Genomic DNA, 26,971 nt, shown 5'->3' with positions numbered 1-26,971 from the left:
GAAAGTTAATATAAGTTACCCTCATTTATGGTGGAATACATAACGTAAAACTGTAAGGGAAGGATAATGGTAATTTGATCAAAGAAAATTTCACGGGAAGTGCAATTTGATTTTCCAAGGGTTTTAGCATGAAGCCATAGGCTAAAATGAAAAGATAAACTGTTGTTTCATTTCAAAGTGGGTAAAGGATAATTTAAGAAAAGTATACCCCAATAAAATATTATTTAGCAAACACAAAATTAAAACACTGTAAGAAAGACAAATTATCAACTTGTCGTTTTATCACAGAAATGAACATTTATTGTTAACAGTATTTTTTCAGGTTCTGATTCTTTGTTTGAAAACATCTTTTTCACTGCCATGACAAAATCTGAACATTAAATTCTGAAAGACTGGCCTTATGACATATAGCAAAATTACAGGATACAGTTTAAAAGATTAAAAGAAAAACATTCTAATGCTACACTCCTTAATAAAAATCCAGGAAACAACTTCCAAGTTTAAATACTTCTGTTTTTATTAAAGAAAGTATAAAACATTGAATTCTACATTTTCAAACACTATTATTTTAAGAATCAGTCAAATCAGTCCGGTCTCTTCATACTGCCAGCATGTCTAATACTTCCATCTTATTATATTTCTAAAAAATCTTGAATTCTGAAAAATAGAAACAAAATGTAAATTGCTGACTCCAACATTGTTTTTAAAAAGCTTAATTGTGATGAAATAAACATACCCGAATTTACCATAACCATTTTTAAGTGTGCAGCTCTGTAGTGTATACTCATTGCTGTGCAGTTAATCTCCAAAACTGGAGACAGCGTCCGGCTCTGTTGTCCAGGCTGGACTGGAGTGCAGTGGCCCGATCTCACCTCACTGCAAACTCCACTTCCCAGATTCAAGCGATTCTCCTGCCTCAGCCTCTCGTATAGCTGGGATTACAGGTGGGTGCCACCATGCCTGGCTAATTTTTGTATTTTTAATAGAGATGGAGTTTTTCCATGTTGGCCAGGTTGGTCTCGAACTCTTGACCTCAAGTGATCCACCTGCCTCATCCTCCCAAAGTGCTGGGATTACAGGTGTGAGCCACTGCGTACAGCCTCCAAAACTTTCATGCCATGAAAAACTCTGTGTCCACCAAACAATTCCCCCTTCCCACTTCCCAAGTCCTTGGAGTAACCACCATTCTACTTTCTGTCACTGTGAATTTTACTATTCTAAGTACCTCCTACAAGTGGGATAATATAGTATGTCCTTGTAATTGGCTTATTTCTCCAAGCATAATGTCCTCAAAGTTCATCTATATGACCGAGTTTTCTTCCTTTCTAGGGCTGAATGATATTCCATTGTGTTTATCTACTCATTCACTGATGGACGCTTGGGTTGTATACCTTTGACTATTATGAATAGTGCTGCTATAAACATAAGTACAAAAAGACCTGGCTTTCATTCTTTTTGATGTATACCCAGAAGGATTAAGTAATAGATACGAGTAACACCTAATTTATTATGTTAATGACTTAGAGATAATGCTCATTGCAATAAACATTATTAACAAAACCTAGTTGAAGTAAGCAGGCATTTTAAAGTCCATGTGTTATTGAACTTTTACCTCTACCACACTAGTCCAGAAGACATTAATGAAACTTCTTGGGCCTTCCTTGAGGTCTTTCCATTTTTCTTTCCATTTCCCTTTTCTGTTGATGTGCCTTAAACCTCTCAGCCATTGACACAAGCTCCTCTGGAATACTCTGAAATTATTCAATGTGTTGTTATTAGGATTCTGAGTTCTTTTCTACAACACTAAAATGCATCCAAACCATTTCAGATAATCACACAGCTGGTTACATGACATCCTTTAAACAGAAATAGGTATCTCGATTAAAACCTACATCCATCTACAGGCTACAAAATTTGCTGCTTCAGCTGCTTCCAAGTGTTTTTAATGTGCCTTTATATGGTAGCATTTTCTACATATTCTTTTTTACCTCTGAGCCTGAATATGTTCCCCCTGCTGGAACATTTACCCCATCTTCTACAACTCTCCCACCTCCATTCTACTGATTTCTTCCTCGGTGGGGCTTTCATTGCTCACCCCCATTAGGTTAAGTTTCCCAGTTATATGCTCCCATAGTTTCTTATCATTGCCATGCTAAAGCCCTCAAACGTGTTGAAAACTTATTTGAAGTTTCCTGATAAATAGCAAGTCATAGGACCTGGCATAACTGACTGAGAAACTGGTAAGAGGTAGATTTCTAATGAATTGCATAGTCTCACCTGATTTGCTCTTTCCAGAATATTAATCAATTCAGAGGCAACCCTCCAATCATTTCTAGTCAAAGTTGTAATGGAAACACCAGTCCTCCTTTAGTGTGGGGGAAAAAACTCATGTCATCTCATTTATAATATATATTCATTATTCAGTTAATACAGAATAAGACAAATGAAAACTTTTTCACAGAAGCTGGAATGTATGAAGATTTAGGGTCACACAGATTTGGAATCTAAATCTGCTGTGGTTTAAACAGCAAAGGGGGTATATGATGGAAGCTCCCTTTTATTTATTTATTTATTTATTTATTTATTTATTTTATTTATTTTTTGAGCCGGAGTCTTGCACTGTCACCCAGGCTGGAGTGCAGTGGCACCATCTCGGCTTACTGCAACCTCTGCCTCACGGGTTCAAGTGATTCTCCTGCCTCAGCCTCCAGAGTAGCTGGGACTACAGGTGCCTACCACCACGCCTGGGTAAATTTTTTGTATTTTTAGTAGAGACGGGGTTTCACCATGTTAGCCAGGATGGTCTCGATCTCCTGACCTCGTGATCCACCTGCCTAGGCCTCCCAAAGTGCTAGGATTACAGGCGTGAGCCACCGTGCCTGGCCCAATGGTAGCCCTCTTTAGAGGAAAAAGGTCTTCTCATATCCATACCAATTTGTCAGTAACCTTCAGAGTAACCACTGGGTACACAGCTCAGTAGTGACACTAGATATAAAACACATAGAACCAGATATAAAAAGCTAATCATGGATTGAATCTGGTTGAGTCTCCGAACAAGCCAAATGAACAGGGATAAACAAAGTACCGACTAGAATCTGGGAAGTAGCTGAAAAATCATAGGTAATAGAATAAAATGGTTCTCTGGGCAAGAAGTTTGTGAGAGGAGTAATGGGAATCTAGAATTGGCCTTTCATGGGTGGACTAAGCTTACTTACCCTGCTCTTCCTGTGCGCCCTATTCGGTGTACATATTCTTCAATGTTCCGTGGAAAGTCAAAATTATAGACATGTGTAACGTCATGGACATCAAGTCCTCTAGAGGCTAGATCAGTTGCAATTAGTATTCTCACTTTGCCTAAAAAGTAAAACCAAATGAACACTGAACCATTCTGGTATAAATCAACCCAAGATCTAAAAAGTATATTTGCCCTAATTTAATCAATTTCATTTCTTACTGTTTACATTAAAATGCCTACTTTGTGAAAATGGAAAAGTAACTGCCGGCAAGTTACAAGATACCATGGTTCAGCAAATGAGTCCTAAACCCTTCGAACCGTGACAGAAAGATACATTTTTCAGATAACTTCAGATATATTTTCTGTTGCATACTAATACCTTGATATCCAGGTTTAAAGTCTTTTTTGTTTACTTAATGCTTAGAGGCAGATTAATGTTTAGAGCTCTAATGAGTGTAGTTTTAGGATACAGAAGGTGAGGACAGATCTTAGACATAAAACGGTTTCATGAAAAGATGCTGTCACTCAGCCAAGCACAGGTATTGCACTAATTTTAAAATGTACGAAATATTAATTACATAAACATACCTGTTTTAAAGTTCTCTAATGCTTTCTCCCGATCTCTCTGTTCTCTATCTCCATGCAGAGACTCTATTGATATATTTCCAAGTATTAGGTCACTTGATAAGTGATCCGCACTGAAGTAAAAGATAAACTCAGCATTCTTAGGTGCTTATTCTAATACCACCAGTTTTACTTCTATTAGCAAAAATCTAAAGTAACATAACAGACGTATCACCCCCATTTGAAATTAGTATACAAATAGAAATGATCCTAAACTAATCAATTTAATTAATTATAATGGACACACAAGAAAAAATACCTACACAGCTTTTCGAGAAACGAAGACAATGACTTTGTCTGTGGATGACATATTCTGTAGAAAAGTATGCATGTGACTCCATTTCTCTTCCTCGGTGGTTACAATTATATTTTGCTTCACTGAACTTACAGCCTAAAGGATTCAAAGAACATAGTTCATCAAGTTCATCATGATTGAGGGGGAGACCGCATACATCAGCTCAAAATGCATCTTCTCTCTCATTGGTTAATGTGTTTAATAAACTACTAAGCAAAATGGCAGATGTCCTAAAAAAATTACTTGTTTCTACTCAAGATTTGTATCTTAGATTTCACCTAACCTCAAAATACTATTGGTACCATTCCTTCGACCAACTATTTGTCTCTAATCATTTTATTTCATTTGTTTATTTCTGAGACACAGTCTCACTCTGTTGCCCAGGCTGAAGTGCAGTGGCGTGATGTCTGTAATCATTTTATAAAACAAATGTTACTGGATCACCATGTGTAAATCCCTAATGAAATAAGGGGTGTAAGCAATGACCCATTATTACTAATGATTAAATGAAAGGCCAATTTCATTTATTAATGATTAAGCAAAAAGCCAAAGAGAGAACTTTATATATTATAATGGAGGGTTCCCACTGACAACACATAAGCCCAATATTCAGTCTTAACTTCATCAAGGGAACAGACTTATATTTATGTATATACGTAGAGTTATGTTTAGACCCTGATTCTAACAGGGTTAAAATGAGGTATCAGAAAAATATATGCTGGGCACGGTGGTTCACGCCTGTAATCCCAGCACTTTGGGAGGCCAAGGGGGGCGATCACCTGAGGTCAGGAGTTTGAGACCAGCCTGGCCAACATGGCAAAACCCTGTCTCTACTAAAATACAAAACTTAGCCGGGAGTGGTAGCCATACTTGTAATCCCAGCTACTCAGGAGGTTGAGGCATAAGAATCACTTGAACCCACTGCACTCCAGCCTGGGCAACAGAGTGAGACTCTGTCTCAAAAAAAAAAAAAAAAAAAATATATATATATATGTATATATAGGCCTCAACTACAGGTTGATGGTATTAGCTAATTATTGAAATTTCAAATGAGATAATGGCATTGTAGGTCTATTAAAATTATATGCATCTGTGATTTGCCCTAAAATTGGGAAGTGGGCAGACTAGGCACACCAAAATTAGCTAAATCTTCAGAATTTTCATAAGAAATGTTAAACAATAGTAATAAAAAAAGCTTACAACTAGATCCAATGTACCAACATAGACAATCATTGGTTCTTTCAAATAAGATTGTGCGAGGCGATGAACTGAATGAGGCCATGTAGCACTGGGAATACAAGTTACAAACATTACAATTTTGTTGTAAAAACATTACTATGTTTCCTTAAGCATGCTATGAACCAAGTTACTCATGAAAGACAAATTTAGTACTTCTTATTTTTTCAATAAGTAAGGCAAATTTAACAGTTAATTCACTGATTACTCAACTACTGTAAAGCTAGTAGATGAAACAAATATGTTTAATAAATAGGTTTTTGGCCGGGCCCAGTGGCTCACGCCTGTAATCCCAGCACTTTGGGAGGCCAAGGCAGGTGGATCACCTGAGGTCAGGAGTTCAAGACTAGCCTGGCCAACATGATGAAACCCAGTCTCTACTGAAAATACAAAAATTAGCTGGGTGTGATAGCGGGCGCCTATAATCCCAGCTACTATTCGGGAGGCTGAGGCAGGAGAATCGCTTGAATCTGGGAAGCAGAGGTTGCAGTGAGTAGAGATCACGCCACTACACTCCAGCCTGGGTGACAGAGCGAAACTCTGTCTCAAAAAAAAAAAAAAAAAAAAAAGAAAGAAAGAAAAAGGCACTAAAAGGGATTAGTATTAGGTTAATTTTATCTCTTGGCCTTTATAAACAACAACAAAAAAAATCCGATTTTTCGTTTTTTTTTTTTTTTTTTTTTTTTTTTTTTTTTTTTTTGAGACGGAGTCTCGCTCTGTCGCCCAGGCTGGAGTGCAGTGGCCAGATCTCAGCTCACTGCAAGCTCCGCCTCCCGGGTTCACGCCATTCTCCTGCCTCAGCCTCCCAAGTAGCTGGGACTACAGGCGCCCGCCACCTCGCCCGGCTAGTTTTTTGTAGTTTTAGTAGAGACGGGGTTTCACTGTGTTCACCAGGATGGTCTCGATCTCCTGACCTCGTGATCCGCCCGTCTCGGCCTCCCAAAGTGCTGGGATTACAGGCTTGAGCCACCACGCCCAGCCCGATTTTTCATAGTGTCAGCAGGCAATACCAAATACTTAACCCAAATAAAAACAATTTTTTTTTTTTTGAGATAGAGTCTCACTCTGTCGCCCAGGCTGGAGTGCAGTGGCACGATCTCAGCTCTTTGCAAGCTCCGCCTCCCAGGTTCACGCTTGGGTGTGGCGGCATGCACCTGTAGTTCCAGTTACTCAGAAGGCTGAGGTGGGAGAATTGCTTGAGCTGGGAAGGTTGAGACTGCAGTGAGCCAAGATGGTGCCACTGTACTCCATCCTGGGTGACAGAGTGAGACCCTGTCTCAAAAAACAAAACAAACTTTCAAAATATACTGATCAAAGAATATCCACATTTAAATGTTTCTTCAACTATATATAAAATAACGAAAGTGACCACTTTTTATACCTTCACAGTAATTCAGTAAAATCTAAGTTCTCTTTTCTTGGGTTAGGCATCGTGGCTCAGGCTTGCAATCCCAGCACTTTGGGAGGCCGAGACAGGTGGATCACCTGAGGTCAGGAGTTTGAGACCAGCCTGGCCCAACATGGCGAAACCCCATCGGTAAAAATACAATAATTAGCTGGGCATGGTGATGTGTGCCTGTAGTCCCAGCTACTCAGGAGGCTGAGACAGGAGAATCGCTTGAACCCAGGAGGCAGAGGTTGCAGTGAGCCAAGATCATGCTGCTGCACTCCAGCCTGGTGTCAGCGAGACTTTGTCTCAAAATAAATAAATAAATTCACTTTTCTTGAAATAGGAAGATTATTTGTAATAAAACTATGTGAGAGGATTTCGTATTTTTTTAATTTTATGTTGTTTATACTAATAAAGACAAAGGATATAAGCCCAGGATATGTCATTCTTTTTTTTTTTTTTTTTGAGACAGATTTTCACTCTTGTTGCCCAGACTAGAGTGCAGGGGCATGATCTCGGCTCACTGCAACCTCTACCTCCCAGGTTCAAACGATCCTCCTGCCTCAGTCTTGCAAGTAGCTGGGACTACAGGCGTGCGTCACTATGCCTGGCTAATTTTTGTGTTTTTAGTAGAGACGAGGTTTCACCATGTTGGCCAGGCTGGCCTCAAACTCCTGACCTCAGGTGATCCACCCACCTCGGCCTCCCAAAGTGCTGGGATTATAGGCATGAGCCTGTGTGCCTGGCCAATTTTGTTATTTATACTAATAAAGAAAAGGATATAGGTCTAGGAGATATCATTCTTTATAGATCACTCTATATTCAAATAATCATTGCTTCCTGTTTTATTGTGAGCAGTAAGTATTCAGTAATCAAATGTTTATCTGCTTAGACAAGTGAACCCTTTATTCAAAAGTGAGACCTTACTATGATAAGTAAATGTTTGTGTTGAAATCCCTATCTGTAATTTAGGAAACCCAATAGTCATGAATAAGTACTTATTGTTACACTGTTCTACTTCCAATGTTATGAGATCTTTCATCTAAAGATTTCAATACTTCCAAGTAATGCTCAAATATTGTGGGAAAAACCAAACAGAATGGGATTCTATTCCACTGATTTCTATTTTGCACACAGTAATTAGGCATATACCTACCTGGTCATAACCGTCTGCCTATCCGGACGCACATCTAACAAAATCTTCATTATCTGGGGTTCAAATCCCATGTCCAACATCTTGTCTGCTTCATCTAAAACCTGCATTGACAAAAAAGAATGTGGCTAGATGAGATATGGGAGGCAGGTAATGACATATATTCTTTCTTTATTAATGGAACACTAAGAAAGGCTTTTCTCATTTCCCCTATTACTTAAGCCACGATTTTAATTTCTCCAGAGGTCAGAATACTAAGCAATTTGTCATTGTATGTTGTCTACATTGATTTTTGTTGGCTTTCCAATAGCTTCCAAATCTCCTTAAACAAAATTTAAGTGTCTAAAATATCCAAGTAGATTTTAATTATTGTGTACCTATCTCTATTTTCCAAAATTTAAAGTAAACATGCATGATTAATTTCAAATAGAAGTCTTACTTCTTTCAACATGCTAAAGAGAATGGGAAATATTCCTAGAGCCATTATAAAATCAACAGCCATAGCTGGGCGCGGTGGCTCATGCCTGTCATCCCAGCACTTTGGGAGGCCGAGGCAGGCGGATCACCTGAGGTTAGGAGTTTAAGACCAGCTTGGCCAACATGGTTAAACCTCGTCTCTACTAAAAAGAAAAAATTAGCCAGAGTATGGTGGCAGGCGCCTGTAGTCCCAGCTACTTGGAAGGCTGAGGCAGGAGAATCGCTTGAACCTGGGAGGCGAAGGTTGCAGTGAGCCAAGATGACGCCACAGCACTCCAGCCTGGGCAACTAGAGCAAAACTGTGTCCTAAAATAAAAAAATAAAAAATAAAATCGACAGCCATTCTAAAAGAAACTTATACCCAAGCACTTGGGAGTTGATTAAAACTATTAAAAGCTCAAGTGGAGGGAGGAGAAAATAATAGTTCAGTCATTTTTTATATTTTGAGATGGAGTTTCACTCTTGTTGCCCAGGCTGGAGTGCAATGGCATGATCTCGGCTCACTGCAACCTCCGCCTCCCAGGTTCAAGTGATTCTCCTGTGTCAGCCTCCAGAGAAGCTGTGATTACAGGTGCATGCCACCACACCCGGCTAATTTTTGTATCTTTAGTAGAGACGGGGTTTCATCATATTGGTCAGGCTGGTCTCGAACTCCTGACCTTGGGTGATCCACCTGCCGCAGCTTCCCAAAGTGCTGGGATTACAGGTGTGACCCACCACGCCCGGCCAGTTCAGTTATTTTTGAACCCAGCATCCCAAACCCCTATTGCATGATTACCAAGTAGGTTATATTCTTCAGATTGACAAAGTTATTCATTTGCAGATCATTCAATCTTCCGGGAGTTGCAATTATGATATCTACACCTTTTCTAAGCTCTTCTATTTGTTCATCTCTATTTCCACCACCATATACACAAACACTTAAAAAGAAAAAATCTAAAGGTTAATGTTTAGGCACAGAATATCTCATCACAACTTAAAATTCAATAAAAGGGATAAAAATCAATTATCAGGTACCTTTAGGAGCATCTGCCCCTTTCTGAGAATTACGTACACCCATCAATCCCTAATGTTGTATCCTAAAGAGCAATATTTGTACCATCACCTGACCCAGGCTCTGACTGATTAGAGTAGTGCTAAATGCCTGACCCATGTTGAGCCATTTGGATTCTCTGAATGTGTGAAAAATAATGGGGAAGATGTATAAAGCCACAAATGATTAAAATATGATACTGGTGAAGGAATGGGAAAAAAAAATCACCTACCTCCGAAGCCCTTTATATGAATATTTGCAACATTCTCCTTCTACTTGAAGTGCTAATTCCCGAGTGGGAGTTAGAACTAACATGCCGGGTCTATTCCTTTGACCTTTAAGGCTTTGGAGAGAAAACAGATTAATATTAAATTATTTGTCTCACATGCACAGTACATTCATTCAGTGCCATCAAGATTTGTAGCAACAAGCCAGGCGTGGTGGCTCACGCCTATAATCCCAGCACTTTGGGAGGCCAAGGCGGTCGGATTACCTGAGGTCACGAGTTTGAGACCAGCCTACCCAACATGGTGAAACCTCGTCTCAACTAAAAATACAAAAAATTAGCCAGATATGGTGGCAGAAGCTTGTAATCCCAGCTACTCAGGAGGCTGAGGCAGGAGAATCACTTGAACCCAGGAGGTGGAGGTTGCAGTGAGCCAAGATCACACCACTGCACTCCAGCCTGGGCAGTAAGAGTGAAACTCTGACTCAAAAAAAAAAAAATTTGTAGCAACGATTATCAGTTAGACATAGTCAGACTATGCGTTTTTGTGAGAAGGTATATGATTAAAAGTAGTCTCTATATATTACAGACTTTGCTAATTATGATCTACGTACCTAAAAAATGACTAATATTATATATAATATGCCAAATTCCCCATATGAAAATGTATTATTATTTTCTCAGATTTAAGATTGCTTTACTGAGAGATCAGTGTTAGTTTCTATATACTTTTTCTTATTATAAAAGCAATACATATTTACCATAAAGTAGGGAAATTTAAAAAAGCCATACACCCTAAAACCCAACTTCCCAATACCAGCCTTTTGTTTAAGATGGTCTTTTCATTAACATTTAAAATGTCAAATATTTTATCATGGAATAGATAAATGTATTGGACATAGTTTAAACAGTTTCCACTGTTTCACTACTGAGGCTTTTGGTAAATATTACTTATTGCCTCCTAAAAATGTTTTGCCAATTTATACTTTCACCAGCACAATCTAAGTGTCTAATTCCTTGCATTTTCTCTGCAGGTAGGCATTACCTTTGGATCAAGCAATAGGTAAAGAAATTGTAATTATATTTTTGATATCTAAATCTATCAAACCTCTATAAGAAGAAACCAGCCATAGGAATTCTTACGTGGGTTGAAGGTCCAGATGAATAAATCCAGGCATTAAATAACACAATGTCTTTCCTGTTCCAGTCTGGGCTACTCCTATAAGATCTATTCCTTGCAACACAATGGGCCATGCCTGTGACTGAAACGGAATGATAAACATTAACACAAAAAGTACATCTTTTGCTGGGCGCGGGAGCACATGCCTGTAATCCCAGCACTTTGGGAGGCTGAGGCAGGCGGATCTCCTGAGGTCGGGAGTTCGAGACCAGCCTGATCAACAGAGAGACACCCCGTCTTTACTAAAAACACAAAAATTAGCTGGGTGTGGTGGCACGTGTCTGTAATCACAGTTACTAGGGAAGCTGAGGCAGGAGAATTGCTTGAACGCAGGAGATAGAGGTTGTGGTGAGCCAAGACTGTACCACTGCATTCCAGCCTGGGCAAAAAGAGCAAAACTCTGTCTCAAAAAAAAAAAAAGTACATATTTTTTGCCAACTGTTCCTTCTTTCCCAGCTCCAAACTTCTTTCAATAAAGATTTTTTGAACTCTAGGGAGAAGGTGCTGGGGGAATGCAAAGAGACAGTTGCTCCCTCGTGTCTTCTAACAATCAGATATCACTGGTTTCAAAGAGAAACGCTGAGTGAAATATTGTAATTAATGCAAGCATACCTGAATAGGTGTTGGCTTTTGAAAACCTGCCTTTTTAATGTTTTCCATAACCTCAGGATAACATTGAAAGGCGTCATCAAATGTGCAGGTAGGATTGGGGATGGTTCGTTTCTCCCCATCTTTCAAGTCATCCCACGTTATATTAAAATTTTCTTTCCTTCAAAGAATAAAAAACGTCAGTGGTTTTCCTCACTTTACTCCCCAATCAAGACATTCTCCAAAATCAGTTCTGGTCTTATCCAGAAATTCAACTGCAATTGATTAAAATGAAACTGTCAGGGAAGTTATAATGAAATGCATAAAGAAATAGAAGCAAGAGTCCATCTGTCTCTTATCTGAGAATAGTTGCAATGGGAAGGTTAAACACATTATACGGCCGGGCGCGGTGGCTCAAGCCTGTAATCCCAGCACTTTGGGAGGCTGAGACGGGTGGATCACGAGGTCAGGAGATCGAGACCATCCTGGCTAACACAGTGAAACCCCGTCTCTACTAAAACTACAAAAAACTAGCCGGGCGAGGTGGCGGGCGCCTGTAGTCCCAGCTACTCGGGAGGCTGAGGCAGGAGAATGGCGTGAACCCGGGAGGCGGAGCTTGCAGTGAGCTGAGATCAGGCCACTGCACTCTAGCCTGGGCGACAGAGCGAGACTCCGTCTCAAAAAAAAAAAAAAAAAGAAAAAAAAAAAAAATTATACATTAGTAGGTCAATGAAGATTTCATGGATCAAAGATGAGGAGCCTGAAAATCATGCTTCATAAATTAAAACCAGATTTGGCAAATGCTGAGGGCCTACGATGTTCCACACATATTTCATTAATGCATCCTTAACAATCTTATGTGTTAGAAAGTATTCTCAATTTGACAGGTGATCATACAGTAAGTTACCCTGCTCCTCACCTTAACCATTCTGCTATTCCATGAATCTCTTAGTTTTATCAGACTTTAATAGTAAGAAAAACCACTACAATTAAAACCTTCTAATTTCAGGTAATAAGGACTGAAGAGTTTAAGAAATTAACAAGATTAGATCTTTTTTTTTTCAACTCAACTATTAGAGCAATAATTCTCTAAAATTGCTGTCCAATATAGTAGGGACTAGCCACACACGGCTATTTCAGTTTAATATAAACATTCATTTGCTCAATTACACCAGCCATACTTTAAGTGCCAGTCAACTCCATTAGACACAAATATAGACTATTTTCCAACACTGCAGGAAGTTTTACTAGAAAACAATGTTCTAAAATATCACGTAAGTTGACACATTTTCATTTGAATATTGAAGGCATAGTCTTCAAATATCTTTTCACATTTGCCCAAAGTGTTAATACCAATAACGTAACTATACAAATACTTACACAACTAGGTAATAAAACTACCCACCTCCAACTATCTGCTTGTACTTTTGACATGGCACTTGTGGCAGTGGACTCTTTATAAAAGTTTTTCTTAATTGGTGGTAAATCTGGGACAAAGATGAAAATCCACACTTTGATAAATTTTACAGCATCATTAATACTTAGTCAAAGCTACAGAAATCATACTACAATATATTTTTTTTACCATGCATACCATTTGATAGTTCTACACTTTGCCAACGAGGCTTGCTCCCATCGAAAAGATCTCCCTTTCTGGAGGTTAGGCACAGTAGCTTACACCTGTAATCCCCACACTTGGGAGGCTGGCATGGGAGGATCACTTGAGCCTGGGCAAAATAGTGACACCCTGTCTCTATGAAAATTTTTAAATATTAGCCTGGCAGCCAAGCACAGTGGCTAACACCTGTAATCTCGGCACTTCGGGAGGTTGAGGCAGGCGGATCACCTGAGGTCAGGAGTTTGAGACCAGCCTGACCAACATGGTGAAACCCATCTCCACTAAAAAACAAAAAACAAAAAACAAAAAAAAACCACACACACACACAAAAATTCTCCCGGCACAGTGGCACACGCCTATAATCCCAGCTACTCAGGGAGGCGGAGGGTGCAGTGAGCCGAGACTGAGCCATTGCACTCCAGCCAGGGCAACAAGAGTGAAACTCCATCTCAAAAAAAAAAAAAAAAAAAAAAGGGAACTGGGCGCGGTGGCTCATGCCTGTAATCCTAGCACTTTGGGAGGCTGAAGCAGGTGGATCACCTGAAGTCAGGAGTTCGAGACCAGCCTGACCAACATAGTGAAACCCCATCTCTACTAAAAATACAAAAAATCAGCCGAGCATGGCGGCGGACGCCTGTAATCCTGGCTATTCAGGAGCCTGAGGCAGGAGAATCACTTGAACCCAGGAGGCAGAGGTTGCAGTGTGCCGAGACTGCACACTGCACTCCAGCCTAGGCAACAACAGTGAAACTCCATCTAAAAAAAAAAAAAAATTAGCCTGGCATGGTGGTATGTGCCTGTAGTCCCAACTACTAGAGAGGCTGAGGTGGGAGGATCACTTGAGCCTGAGAGATGGAGGTTGCAATGAACTGTGATTTTGCCACTGCACTCTAGCCTAGGCAACAGAGTGAAACCCTCAAAAAAAATTTAATAAAAATTAAAATGAAGCATGCTTTGTAAGGCATCAATCACCACAATGGATAAATATACTCTCACAATAATAGTTTGGTTATCTTTTCTTTGAAGGTCCATCCAATTACTTTTTTAGGAATTACATTTATATCCTTGGTCTATTCTCTTAAGCTACATTTCTTTTCTTTTTTCTTTTTGAGATGGAGTCTCACTCTGTCACTCAGGCTGGAGGGCAATGACTCAATCTTGGCTCACTGCTACCTCCACCTCTGGGGGTCAAGCGATTCTCCTGCCTCAGCCTCCCAAGTAGCTGGGATTACAGGCATGCGCCACCATGCCCAGCTAATTTTTGTATTTTTAGTGGAGATGGGGTTTCACCATGTTGCCCAAGCTGGTCTTGAACTCCTGACCTCAGGTGATCCACCAGCCTCAGCCTCCCAAAGTGCTGGGATTACAGGCATGAGCTGCCGCACCCGGCCTAGCTACATTTCTTAAAAGCCTATTATACCTCTTCCAAACTTAAATCCTTTCCCTGGTCCCTGATCCTAAATCTTCTCAACACATACTGTTTAGGCAGCACAGGAAACTTAACATGCAGAGGTCCTGACCAACACAGTAGCAATAACTGTCAATATTTTTGTAACATATTCATGCTTTTACATTTTAAATAAAAGATGTCCTACTGCTGCCTCCTCCCGAGAGCCAAGGCCAGCGCTTGAATAATGAAGCATTATCCCCCACATATAATGTTCCACATGAGAAATCTCATTTAAATTCAAACAAAAGGGCTGGGCGGGGTGGCTCACGCCTGTAATCCCAGCACTTTGGGAGGCCAAGGCAGGTGGATCACTTGAGGCCAGGGGTTTGAGACCAGCTTGGCCAACATGACGAAAACCCGTATCTACTAAAAATATAAAAATCAGCTGGGCATGCTGGCACACACCTGTAATGCCAGGTACTCGGGAGGCTGAGGCATGGGAATCACTTGAGCCTGGGAGATGGAGGTTGTGGTGATCTGAGATCGCGCCACTGTACTTCAGCCTGGGTGACAGAGCAAAACTCTGTCTCAAAAAATAAAACAAAATAAAATTCAAACAAGGCTGGGCACTATGCCTGACATCTGTTATCCCAACACTTTGGGAGGGTGAGGAGAGGATCACTTGAAGCCAGGAGTTTGAGACTAACCTGGGCAGGATAGTGAGACCTCATCTTTAAATTAAAAAATTTAAATCTAAAACAAAATTAAACAAACAAACAAACAAACAAAACTCTGCCAAGAACTGTAATGCTTCTTATCATTTAATGGCTTTCCCTTTTTTTTTTTTGCTCTTGTCAACCAGGATACTCCAAGATCTATTTCTACTCAATCATAGCAACAACGTTAACTTACGGTTTGCATGTTTACTCCCTTCCTATTTTCCCACTGGGACTGATTTTTTCCCATTTTATTATTAGCCTTTTGCAGTGAGTTACCGCTGACAGACTATAAATAGGTTTAATATTTCCCTTATAGCATAAATGACAGCTGACAACATAGAAACTATCATAACCTAGGGACTAATTGCAGCATTTTAGATTTTACTATTTTCATATACATTTCCTTACTAAAAATAAAGCACAGACATTGTACAGAGGATAAAAACTGCGGTTAACAGAAACAATGTATGTAAATGTTAGGAAGCAGCACTGACCTGCCCACTTTGTTTTTTGCCATTTCAAACCTTCCTCTCTAATTTGATCCCAATCTATCAATGGCCGATCTCCTGCAACAACATTGTTATCTGTGCTTCGATCTTTTCCAACAGAAGGTTGGAATGCAGTATCTGTTAAAAATATTTTTATCGATTAGTTTTTTTCTATTTTGTTTTTAATAACCAGACAATACTTAAAATATAAAATTTGGGGTTTCTGTACTACATTAACATGATAATCTTGTCATTTGTTATCGTTCAACAACTTACAAAAATTTAATTTTATTGGAGAAGGTAAGTAAAATAGCACAAGTCTAATGTTTGCTAAAATATTGTCATATCCATTACTCAGTCGTTACAATAATACTCCGGGGAAGCAGATATTATCCCAGATGAATGGATGAAGAGCCAGGCTTTGTAGCTCACTCCTATAGTACCAGCACTTTGTGAGGCTGGCGGGTAGGATCACTTGAACTCAGGCCTCAAGACCAGCCTAGGCAACGTGGTGAAACCCCATCTCTACTTTATAAAAAATTTAATTAGCTGGGTGTGGTGGCACACACCTGTGGTCCCAGCTACTTGAGAGGCTGAGGTGGGAGAATCACTCCCGCCCAGGAGGTCAAGGTTATAATGAGCCATGATCACACCACTGCACTCCAGCCTGGAAAACACAGTGAGAACCTGTCTCAAAACAATTTTAAAAATAAAAGAAAAAGAAAAAGAAATAAATAAAAGTTACAAAAATAGAATCTTAGACCTTGTCTTTTTCCCCAAGAAACACTAAAAGGCAGTGGTGCCTTCTAAACCCAAGTGTCTCTATTGTACTTTACACTGCATCGAGGTATGATTCAGGAATTTTTTCTCTATTCTACACAGATCTGAGATTTTTTAAATAACCAAATATTTAAGCCATTTTCAATGTCAGCCATGAATCTGAAGACAGGACTAGGGTTAGGATCCTGGGACCAATCCTTACTCTACCACTAACACGAAAGTGTATGTATTAAAGGATTATTTCACTGCTTGCGAGAACTAGATTAATACAAAGACAAAAAATAAATAAATAAAAATAAAGGGTTATTTCATTTTCACGTACCTGTGGCTAAAAGTAAAATTGCTAGGCATGGACATAGAGATTTGGCATTTGGCATTTTAATTTGAGGAAAAATATTCTGGGCTTTCATTCACAGTAAAAAATCATTAAGACTACATTTATGGCAGCCTAATGCTTTGAATCAGAAAAGGAAATCAGGTATAATGGCTTATAACACTGAATGAAATTAAACATTTTAAAGGGCTTCAGTGGGAGAAAATTACTTACCAACTCCACATTCTGAATTGTAATTTTCTTCTAGCTTTTTAACAAAATTATCTATCGCTGCTTTTGCTTTTGTTTGCATTGCCTTGCTGCCAAAAATTTTGACTAATGATTCTGGTTGTTCTTGTATTATCTAGGTACAAGGGGAAAAACAGTGAGACTTAAAAGTGAGACTTACTAAGTTGAGACTTAACAAGTTCCCTAAAAAAAAAAAAGTTCCCTAAGCCCCTAACCCCTTCCAACAATCACTCAACTTCAAAAACCATTACAGTAGAAAGTAAATATAGTGTTACTAGCAATCAAGGTCTAAATTTCTAGTTAGAGAGGAATACTATTTATATTTACTCTGGGATTTACCTCCTGGTCAGATGGAGAGGGGCAGGACAACCTGAACATTTAAAACTGGATAGCCGGGGAATAAACTCAGCAAATAGTGTAGAGAAATAATTAAGGCATCAACCTGACAGGTAATATTATTTTGATTCTGAGGTCTCCAACCTATAAAATGGTATTTATTTTGCTAATTTTACAGAATGGTAGGGCTGAAATGACATAATCTATGTGCTATATAGACAGTTTATTGAACTGCCAGGTTACTTAGGTAAATTTTTAACTTGATGGGATTCTATACTTAACTCATGTATACCGTTAAGGGTTTACATTTACAAAACGGATACATCTTATGAATAGAATCTACAAGTAACACCTATAAACATCCGTAATTTCAAATACCCTAATGGATTCAATGTTTATCTAAAACACAATATACACCAAATTTTGTCTTCAGTTGGTAATTCAAACAATGTTTATCATCTACAGTATTTACAGGCACTACAACTCTGTATGAGTGCTGAAACAAGGCCATTATGGGATGCTATGGAAAGGGACAGCTACACAGAATGGGGGCCTCAGACTGAGCAAAAAGCTATGGTAGCAGGGTGTGTCAGGAAGTGGGTGGAGTACTCAAGGAATTAGGTGAAAGGACAATGGAAAGAGTGAACAGGCCAGATCAAGTCAACAATTTTAAGGAGTCTAGATTTACAGGCCTGAGATACTATGAAAGGCTTTTACATAGGAAAGGGACACAAATAATTTGTGTTTTAAAATGATTGTTCTAGCCAAACGCGGTGGCTAACACCTGTAATCCCAGCACTTTGTGAGGCTGAGGAGGGTGATTATTTGAGGTCAGGAGTTCTAGACCAGCCTGGCCAACATGGTGAAACCCTGTCTCTACTGAAAGTACAAAAATTAGCCAGGTGAGCTGGCGGGCACCTGTAATCCCAGCTACTCTGGAAGCTGAGGCAGGAGAATCTTTTGAATCCGGGAGGCAGTGGTTGCAGCTAAGATCGCACTGGAGCTAAGATCGCACCAGTGCACTTCAGCCTGGGCAACAGAGCAAGACTTCATCCCAAAAAAATATAAAAAAATAAAATTATTGTTCTGACCACAGTGGAGAATGATTAGAGGATACAAATGGAAGCCGGACATAAAGTTGGGGAGAAGGCAAATGATGACTTTCCCCTTGAGAAGTACAAGAAATAGTCAAGACCTAGCGGTGAATGAGAATAAGGAAATACCAATATGGATAGTCAGATTACAGACTTGTAAACTCAGTGAATGTTGCCACCATTCACTAAGATTGAGAATATAAGAGCTAGCCAAAGTTTGAGGAAAGGGGTTTTCTCTGGAAGACATTTTGGACATGATGAATATTCCAGTGATCTATTCTTATGCAGATTATCTCTAAAGATTTTTACCTCTGGCTGGGCCTGGTGGCTCATGCCTGTAATCCCAGCACTCTGGGAGGCAGAAGTGGGCGGATCACCTGAGGTCCCGCGCTTGAGACCAGCCTGGCCAACACGGTGAAACCCCGTCTCTACTAAAAATACAAAAATTAGCCAGGCGTGGTGGCGCATGCCTGTAATTCCAGCTACTCCAGAGGTTGAGGCAGGAGAATTGATTGAACCTGGGAGGCGGAGGTTGCCGTGAGCCAAGATCGTGCCACTGCACTCCAGCCTGGGCAACAGAGCGAGACTCTGTCTCAAAAAAAAAAAAAAAAAAAAAAGATTTTTACCTCCAAGAGTCCCAAAACCTACACCTGGAACAGCTTAAAATTCAGGTGGCTTCTTGAGAATCAGGAGTATGAAGAGCTTTGGCAATTTATCTAATCTACCACAGTATGCTAATAACTCGGCAGAAATTAAGAGTTAAGGCCTGGTGCGGTGGCTCATGCCTGTAATCCCAACACTTTGGGAGGCCAAGGCAGGTGGATCACTTGAGGCCAGGAGTTGAGAGCAGCCTGGCCAACATCGTAAAACCCCATCTCTACTAAAAATAAAAAATAAAATTAAAAAATTAGCTGGGCTTGGTGGTGGGAGCCTGTAATCCCAGCTACTCGGGAGGCTGAAGCAGGAGAATTGCTTGAACCCGGGAGGCAGAGGTTGTAGTGACTTGTTATCACGTCACTGCACTCCAGCTTGGGAGACAGAATGAAGCTGTCTTAAAAAGAAGAGTTAGGTGCTCCCTTAGAAATGCATGATGCTCTCTTAAGGGCCGAAGAACACAGATGGCTTACTTGGATTGTGGTGTTTGTTGTACTTTGTATATTCTTTATTTTTGACCCACCACGACCTGTTTTTAAAAATAAAGGAATATATTATTATTATAAGTTGAAATTAGTAAGTTGAAAATTTACCCATTTTCCTCAACAAACATTCTCTAGTTCTTCCCCCAAAATGCTCCTAGGGTTCAACAATCATTTTTTGTTTGGAAAGAGGGAAGAGGTTCTATTCCAAATTTTGGTGGGTTTTAGCAGACTCTTACCCAGAGAGGTGGAGACTATAGATTCTGTATCAGCTTGCACAAAACCTAATTGGGTCCAAATTAGTGGAGAGGATGCAGAAATTGGAACTCTTTCATACAACTCAACAAATTTTCAAAAATTGGCAAACAGTTGAATAGACATTTCTCCAATGACATACAAATGGCCAACAGGCATGAGATGTTCAACATCACTAATCAGGTCCACGCAAATCAAAACCACAAAATGATTGTCACCTCACATCTGGTAGGATGGCCATTACCAAAAACAGAAAACACGTGTTGGTAAGAATGTGGAGAAATTGGAACCCCTGTGTACTGTTGGTGGGATTGTAAAATGGTGCTGCCACTATGGAAAACAGTATAGATTTCCTAAAAAATTAAAAATAGAATTAACATATGATCCAGCAGTCTCACTTGGGGTATACATCCAAAATAATTTAAAGCAGAGTCTCAAAGATATATTGCACTCCCATTTTCATAATAACACTACTCAAGTCAAAAGGTGGAAGCCACCCATTTATCATAGACTGATTAACAGATAAAGTAAGGTATATACTTAATAATGGAATACCACTCAGCCTTAGTAAGGAAGAAAATCCTGTCTCATGCTACAAAATGGATAAGGCTGGAGGATATTATTCTTAGAGAAATGAGCCAATTACAAAGACAATTAGTCCATGATTCTACTTATATGGATTATCTAAAGTAATCTAACTCAGAAACAATGTAAATGGTGGTTCCCTGGGATGGAGCAGGAAAAAAATGGGGAGCTGTTCAAGGAGTATACAGTTTCAGTCATGCAAGTTCCAGAGATCTGGGATACAAGATTGTGCTTATTGTTAGTATTGTGATATACATTTAAAAGAGGGTATTTCATTTTTTACAATAAAAAAGTTGGATCCAGATCCAACATCAAGTGAGTGCTCAGTAGCACAGTGCCCTTTCATCTGCTAAGTGCTAACTTCAGTGATTTTTATTGCAAACCTAGTGGCTTTCTTTCGTGGAGCATCATTCTTCAGATCTGGAGCCCAAGCCTTCTGAAAGGCCAATGAATCTCTGGGTAGTATAGCAATTAGTCTTATAATGTACTATTTTATAGCAGACTCCATCTGTTCATTTTTCTCAGGTTTTAAAAATGGTAAAATATACCTAATAGGTAAAATGTGGCAATTTATACTCGGACTTAATGGCAATCAATGGGGCAATCATTCTAATCATTTTTAAATGCTTTTCAAAAAAAATTCAGAAATGGGCAGGGCACAGTGGCTTACGTCTGTAATCCCAGCATTTTGAGAGGCTGAGGTGGGTAGATCCACAGTTCGAGACCATCCTGGGTAATGTGAAAACTCATCTTTACTAAAAACACAAAAATTAGCTGGGCATGGTGGCGCACGTCTATAATTTCAGCTACTAGGGAGGCTGAGGTGTGAGAATCGCTTGAGCCCAGGAGGTAGAGGTTGTAGTGAGCCGAGATCACACCACACTGCACTCCAGCTAGGGCCACAGAGCTGTCTCAAAAAAAAAAAAAAAAAAAAAATCAAAAGTAAAAAAATTAAAAAATGCAGAAGGCCGGGCGCGGTGGCTCAAGCCTGTAATCCCAGCACTTTGGGAGGCCGAGGCGGGCGGATCACGAGGTCAGGAGATCGAGACCATCCTGGCTAACACGGTGAAACCCCGTCTCTACTAAAAATACAAAAAACTAGCCGGGCGCGGTGGCGGGCGCCTGTAGTCCCAGCTACTCGGGAGGCTGAGGCAGGAGAATGGCGTAAAAGGCGGAGCTTGCAGTGAGCTGAGATCCGGCCACTGCACTCCAGCCTGGGTGACAGAGCAAGACTCCGTCTCAAAAAAAAAAAAAAAAAAAAAAAAAAAAAAATGCAGAATTGAATGTTAACACACAAGATGTAAGAAAAAGTTTTTTCTTTTTTTAACTTTTTAAAAATTAAGGAAACTAAAAGCAAGGTACAACTGCTCTAGGCAGCCCTATAAATGATCTTACAGCTTTTCTTTGATTCCTGGCTCTAAATGGTACTCATAGAAAGACTGATTAAGTTTTGTTTTTCATTCTGGGGTTAGCTGTCTGTTAAAAGGCCTGTTCTAAGCATCCCTCTTCAGCCCTAAGATTTTGTAAGTCTTCTAGGAGTTGCTCTCCCAAATACATTGTCTGTATAAACACCAAAAGGTGAATTACTTTTTTTTTTTTAATTGAGGAGGAGTCTTGCTCTGTCACCCAGGCTGGAGTGCAGTGGTGCGATCTCAGCTCACTGCCAACCTCAGCCGCCGGGTTCAAGCGATTCTCGTGCCTCAGCCTCCGGAGTATCTGGGCGCGCCACCAAGCCCAGCTTTTATTTATTTATTTTTTTAAGTAAAGACGGGGATTTCGCCATGTTGGCCAGGCTGGTCTCGAACTCCTGACCTCGGGTGATCCGCCCGCCTCGGCCTCCCAACGTGCTGGGATTACAGGCGTGAGCCACCGCGCCCGGTCAGATTAAATTATACTCTATCCCCAGGTTTTACAAATAGCTCTGGGAGAGACCTGAACCTCATTAGGTGGCAGCTGATTGGAGGTGAGGCAGTGGGGCGGGAATGCCTTCGCCCAGGCTCCGCCCCTGGCCCCACCTATCCTGCCCTGCCAGCCACACCCATTCTCACCGATCACCGCGCCGACAAAGTGGTTCTTCAAAGCAAAACAAAGCGGCGGTTCCTCGTGACCAGCGGCCACGGCCTCCGGGGGCCTACAGGGGCCTCTCCAGCGGCTACCTCTGCCGACACTATATCCCTCAGGACCTCTTCGATTCAACTCCTCCACCGGCCTCCTCTCTGGTGCTCGGGGCACTGTCGAGCTTCGCCGACTAGCAACGACCCATGTAGAGGCCTTGGGAGTTCCTCCGTGGTGGGACATTCTTCCAAGAAGGGGCGCGTCCGACGTCGTTGCCGTCCGACTCTGCACCACTTGACCGTGCCGTCGTAACACTAGCGTGCCAGGGAAGCCACGCAGCCGCTACTTAAGGAGCCCGCGCGAGGCTAGCCCTCCCGCCCACTCCCCTATCCCGCCCACTTCGCCCTGCTTTCACACAGCCATTGGCCAGCGAGCGTTGTGGGCGGGACTTTCCCATTTTTAGCCAATCGGCCTTCTGAACCGTGGGAGCGTGCCTTGAAGCAGTCAATGTGCCGGACCGTGTATTCCTTTCCAGGCGTGGGACTTTTTCCAAACGCCCACTTTGCTCCCGCCCCTACCGGACACACACCTCGGGTTCTTAGCATCTCAGTGCCTTGGAAACTTTTTTTTTTTTCTTTTTAAATAGAGACGAGGTGAAGCCGTGTTGCCCAGGCTGCTCTTGAACTCCTGGCTTCTGGTTTCAAGTGAACTTCCAGCCTCGGCCTTACAAAGTGCTGGGATTACAGTCAGCCACTGCACCGGAAATGTTTTCAATCGTGACCCATAAAGGTAAGTCACTGTTACAAGGTGACCCAATCCACACATAAAAAACTTGAAACAACAGATTGACAAAACAGCATTTATCCTCGCCAGGTAAGCAGCGTTTTGATATATTTAAGCTTATTTTAGTTTAGTTTTTTAAATGGTTGTAATCCACAAAATTAAAAAATTTTTTTATTTAAATAGAGACGGGGGTTCCCAGGATGTTGCTCAGGCTGGTCTCGAACTCCTGGACTCAAGTGATCCTCCCACCTCCACCTCCCATAGTGCTGGGGTTACAGGCCTGAGCCACTGCGCTCAGCTCACAAAATGTATTTAATGGCCCACAGCTTAAAGATCACTGACTTGATCCTTTTGGAAGTCATAAGTGTGATTGGGTTTTCATGCCCTTGTGTCAAACGTGTCTCCCTCAAACCGTGTTACAAAGTGGGCACACTACCTGCCTGACGTGAAAAATAAAGAGAAAAAGATCGCTGGCTTGAGAGACATTAATTGCTCTACACAGTCTTCTGGATGTTTGCTATAGTTTTTTTGTTTTATTTTGTTTTGTTTTTGACCTCTGTCGCCTAGGCTGGAGTGCAGTGGTGCCATCACTGCTCACTGTAGATTCAACCTGTTGGACTCAAGCAATACTCCCACCACAGCCCCCCGAATAGTTAGGACTACAGGTGTGTGCCACCACGCCAGGCTAATTTTTTTGTAAAGACAAGACCTCCCTATGTTGCCCAGGCTGGTATCCAACTTCTCCTGCCTTGGCCTCACACAGTTCAGGGATTACAGGCATGAGCCATAGTTCCTGGCCTGCCATAATTTTAGAGCTAAGGAAATAAATTGAATAGATTCCTGAAGTATTACCGTCAGTGCAGCCTGGTTCTGTGGCCGGACATACTACTCCAGAGCTTCAGGCCAGCTGCAAGTGCACTCCTTTGATTAGGGTCTTTGAATTATCTGAACAAATTTCAGTTTAGGCCAGGAGGGATAGCTCATACCTGTAATCTCAACACTTTAGGAGGCCTGGGCGGAGGATCTCTTGAGTCCCAAGGTTCAACACCAGTCTGGGTAACATAGTGAGTCCCTGCCGGGTGTGGTGGTACAGGCTGTAGTTCCAGCTACTCAGGAGGCTGAGCTGGGAGGATCACTTGAGCCAGGGAGATTGAGGCTACAGTGAGCTGAAATGCCGAAATGGTGTCACTGCACTCCAGTATGGGCAACAGAGTAGAGACCCTATCTCAAAAAAAAAAAAAAAAATTTTTTTTTAGTTCAATCATCCATCAAACACAGTGGACACCAGGCCAGCGTGGTGTGGCTCATGTCTGTAATCCCAGCACCTTGGGAAGGTGAGGGAGGCAGATCACTTGAGGTCAGGAGCTCGCGACCAGCCTGGCCAACATGGTGAAACCCCATCTCTAATAAAAATGCAAAAAATATTGACTGGGCGCAGTGGCTCATGCCTATAGTCCCAGCATTTTGGGAGGCTGCGGCGGGCAGATCACAAGGTCAAGAGATCAAGACCATCCTGGCCAACATGGTGAAACTCCATCTCTATTAAAATTACAAAAATTAGCTGGGCGTGGGGGCATGCGCCTGTAGTCCCAGCTACTTGGGAGGCTGAGGCAGGAGAATTGCTTGAACCCAGGAGGCGGAGGTTGCAGTGAGCCGAGATCATGCCACTGCACTCCAGCCTGGCGACAGAGTGAAACTCTACCTCAAAAAATAAATAAATAAATAATACAAAAAAATAATTAGCCAGGCATGGTGGTGGGTGCCTTGTAATCCCAGCTACTTGGGAGGCTGAGGCAGAAGAATTGCTTGTACCTGGGAGGCGGAAGTTGCAGTGAGCTGAGATCGCGCCACTGCACTCCAGCCTAGGTGACAGAATGAGACTGTCAGAAAAGAAAACAAACCTAACAACCCACAGTGGACACCTATTTTAATGCTATTTCAATCACAGTGCCTCAGATTGAAAAAAGAAAGTACAAGACCTGGTCCATCCTGAGTTGAATGGGTTAACTCATATTCAATTAACTATATTAGCTCTTAATGCCATCATCTCTGGAGAAATATGAATAAAACGCTATTACCTAGGAAAAGGTCGGGCGGGGTGGCTCACACCTGTAATCCCAGCACTTTGGGAGGCCCAGGCGGGCAGAGCATGAGGTCAAGAAATCGAGACTATCCTGGCCAACACAGTGAAACCCCATCTCTACTAAAAATACAAAAATTACCTGGGTGTGGTGGCGTGCACCTGTAGTCCCAGCTACTTGAGAGGCTGAGGCAGGAGAATTGCTTGAACCCAGAAGGCAGAGTTGCAATGAGCCGAGATTGTGCCACTGCGACAGAGCGAGACTCCATCTCAAAAAAAAAAGAAAAAAAAGGATTACCTAGGAAATAGGCCAGACGCTGTGGCTCACGCCTATGATCTCAGCACCTTGGGAGGTTGAGGTGGGTGGATCACCCGAGGTCAGGAGTTCAAGACTAGCCTGACCAACGTGGTGAAACCCCATCTCTACTAAATACAAAAAATTAGCCAGGCATGGTGGCACATGCCTGTAATCCCAGCTACGTGAGAGGAGAATTGCTTGAACCTGGGAGGCAAAAGTTAGCAGTGAGCCAAGATTGCGCCATTGCGCTCCAGCCTGGGCAACAAGAGCGAAATTCCATCTCAAAGAAAAAAAAAAAAAAGATAAAAAACATTAAATAAATGTTAGGCATTTAATCTCCATTCTCTAATCTTTAATCTGAAATGGGTAGTATTAACAATCTTTAGAAAGGAATTTTGTTGGATTCAACTTGCTGGGATTTTGTTGAGGATTTTTGCATCTATGTTAGTCAGAAATATTGGTCTGTACTTTTCTTGTAATGTCTTTGATTGGTTTTAGTATTAGGGTAATGCTGGCCTCATAGAATCTCTTCCAGAAAGCAGAAGCAGAGGGATACTTCCTAACTCATTCTATGAGGCCAAAATTATCCTAACACTGAGAGTGAACCTTCATGTAAACTAGGAACTTTCTTTTTTTTTTTTTTTTTTTTTTTTTTTGCCAGACGGAGTCCCTCAAAGACAATAACCATGACTCATAAACAATGGCTTCCAGTGCTTTGAAGAAACCTCAGGTGCTTGTCACTGACCTGTGTTCCTTAACTAAGAAATGGGAATATGTGGGCTAAGAAATAGTTTCTCTTCATAAACAATTAACGCTTAAGAAAACCTCTCCTTTTCATGGGGCCTCAGAGGCAATCAGCTGCTTCAAGATGAAGCTGAATGTCTCCTTCCCAGCCTCTGGCTGCCAGAATCTCTTTGAAGTGGATGAAGATTGCACACGTCATACTCTTTCTGAGAAGCTATAACGACAGATGTTGATGCTGATGCTCTAAGTGAAGAATGGAAGGGTTATATGGTCAGAATCAGTGTTGGGGACAACTGATGAGGCTTCCTCATGAAGCAGGGTATTTTGACCGAAGACTGTGTCCGCCTGCTACTGAATAAGGGGTATTCCTGTCCTCCAAGGAGAACTGAAGAAAGAATGCACAAATCTGTTCAAGGTTGTATTGTGGATGCCAGTCTGAGTATTCTTAACTCAGTTATAGTTAAAGAGAGAGAGAGAAGGCTAATCCTGAACTGCCTGATAATATATGCTGCCTCATTCCCTGGGACCCAAAAGAGCAAGCAGAATCCAAAAACTTCAATTTCTCTAAAAAGATGATGTCCACCAATATGTTATAAGAAAGCTCTTTGTTA

The 26,971-nt window shown here is 41.2% G+C and overlaps 1 protein-coding gene and 1 non-coding gene across 2 annotated transcripts; one reads left to right on the top strand and one right to left on the bottom strand.

Annotated features, from left to right (window-relative positions):
* Positions 1-495: 495 nt before the first annotated feature.
* On the bottom strand, positions 496-22,895 carry DDX43 (DEAD-box helicase 43). The gene is made up of 17 exons (XM_050786507.1): positions 22,449-22,895; positions 19,552-19,607; positions 16,980-17,109; positions 15,659-15,790; positions 12,843-12,924; positions 11,462-11,618; positions 10,813-10,931; positions 9,676-9,786; positions 9,189-9,330; positions 7,937-8,037; positions 5,355-5,442; positions 4,123-4,250; positions 3,824-3,933; positions 3,216-3,354; positions 2,278-2,365; positions 1,613-1,751; positions 496-657 (listed from the first exon to the last, which is right to left on the bottom strand). Exons 1-16 carry the CDS (start codon positions 22,696-22,698, stop codon positions 1,638-1,640), a joined length of 1,947 nt encoding a protein of 648 aa, XP_050642464.1. The 5' UTR covers positions 22,699-22,895; the 3' UTR covers positions 496-657; positions 1,613-1,637.
* Positions 22,896-23,583: 688 nt separating this feature from the next.
* LOC126954101 (small nucleolar RNA U13) lies at positions 23,584-23,684 on the top strand. Its single transcript, XR_007725547.1, has one exon. It is a non-coding gene; the product is annotated as a small nucleolar RNA U13 (small nucleolar RNA).
* The last annotated feature ends 3,287 nt before the right edge of the window (positions 23,685-26,971 follow it).

The sequence above is a fragment of the Macaca thibetana genome, chromosome 4 (genome assembly GCF_024542745.1).
Source record: "Macaca thibetana thibetana isolate TM-01 chromosome 4, ASM2454274v1, whole genome shotgun sequence".
NCBI lineage: Eukaryota > Metazoa > Chordata > Mammalia > Primates > Cercopithecidae > Macaca > Macaca thibetana.
Note: the sequence above shows the minus strand (reverse complement) of the source record. Positions and strands in the feature narration are given on the sequence as shown.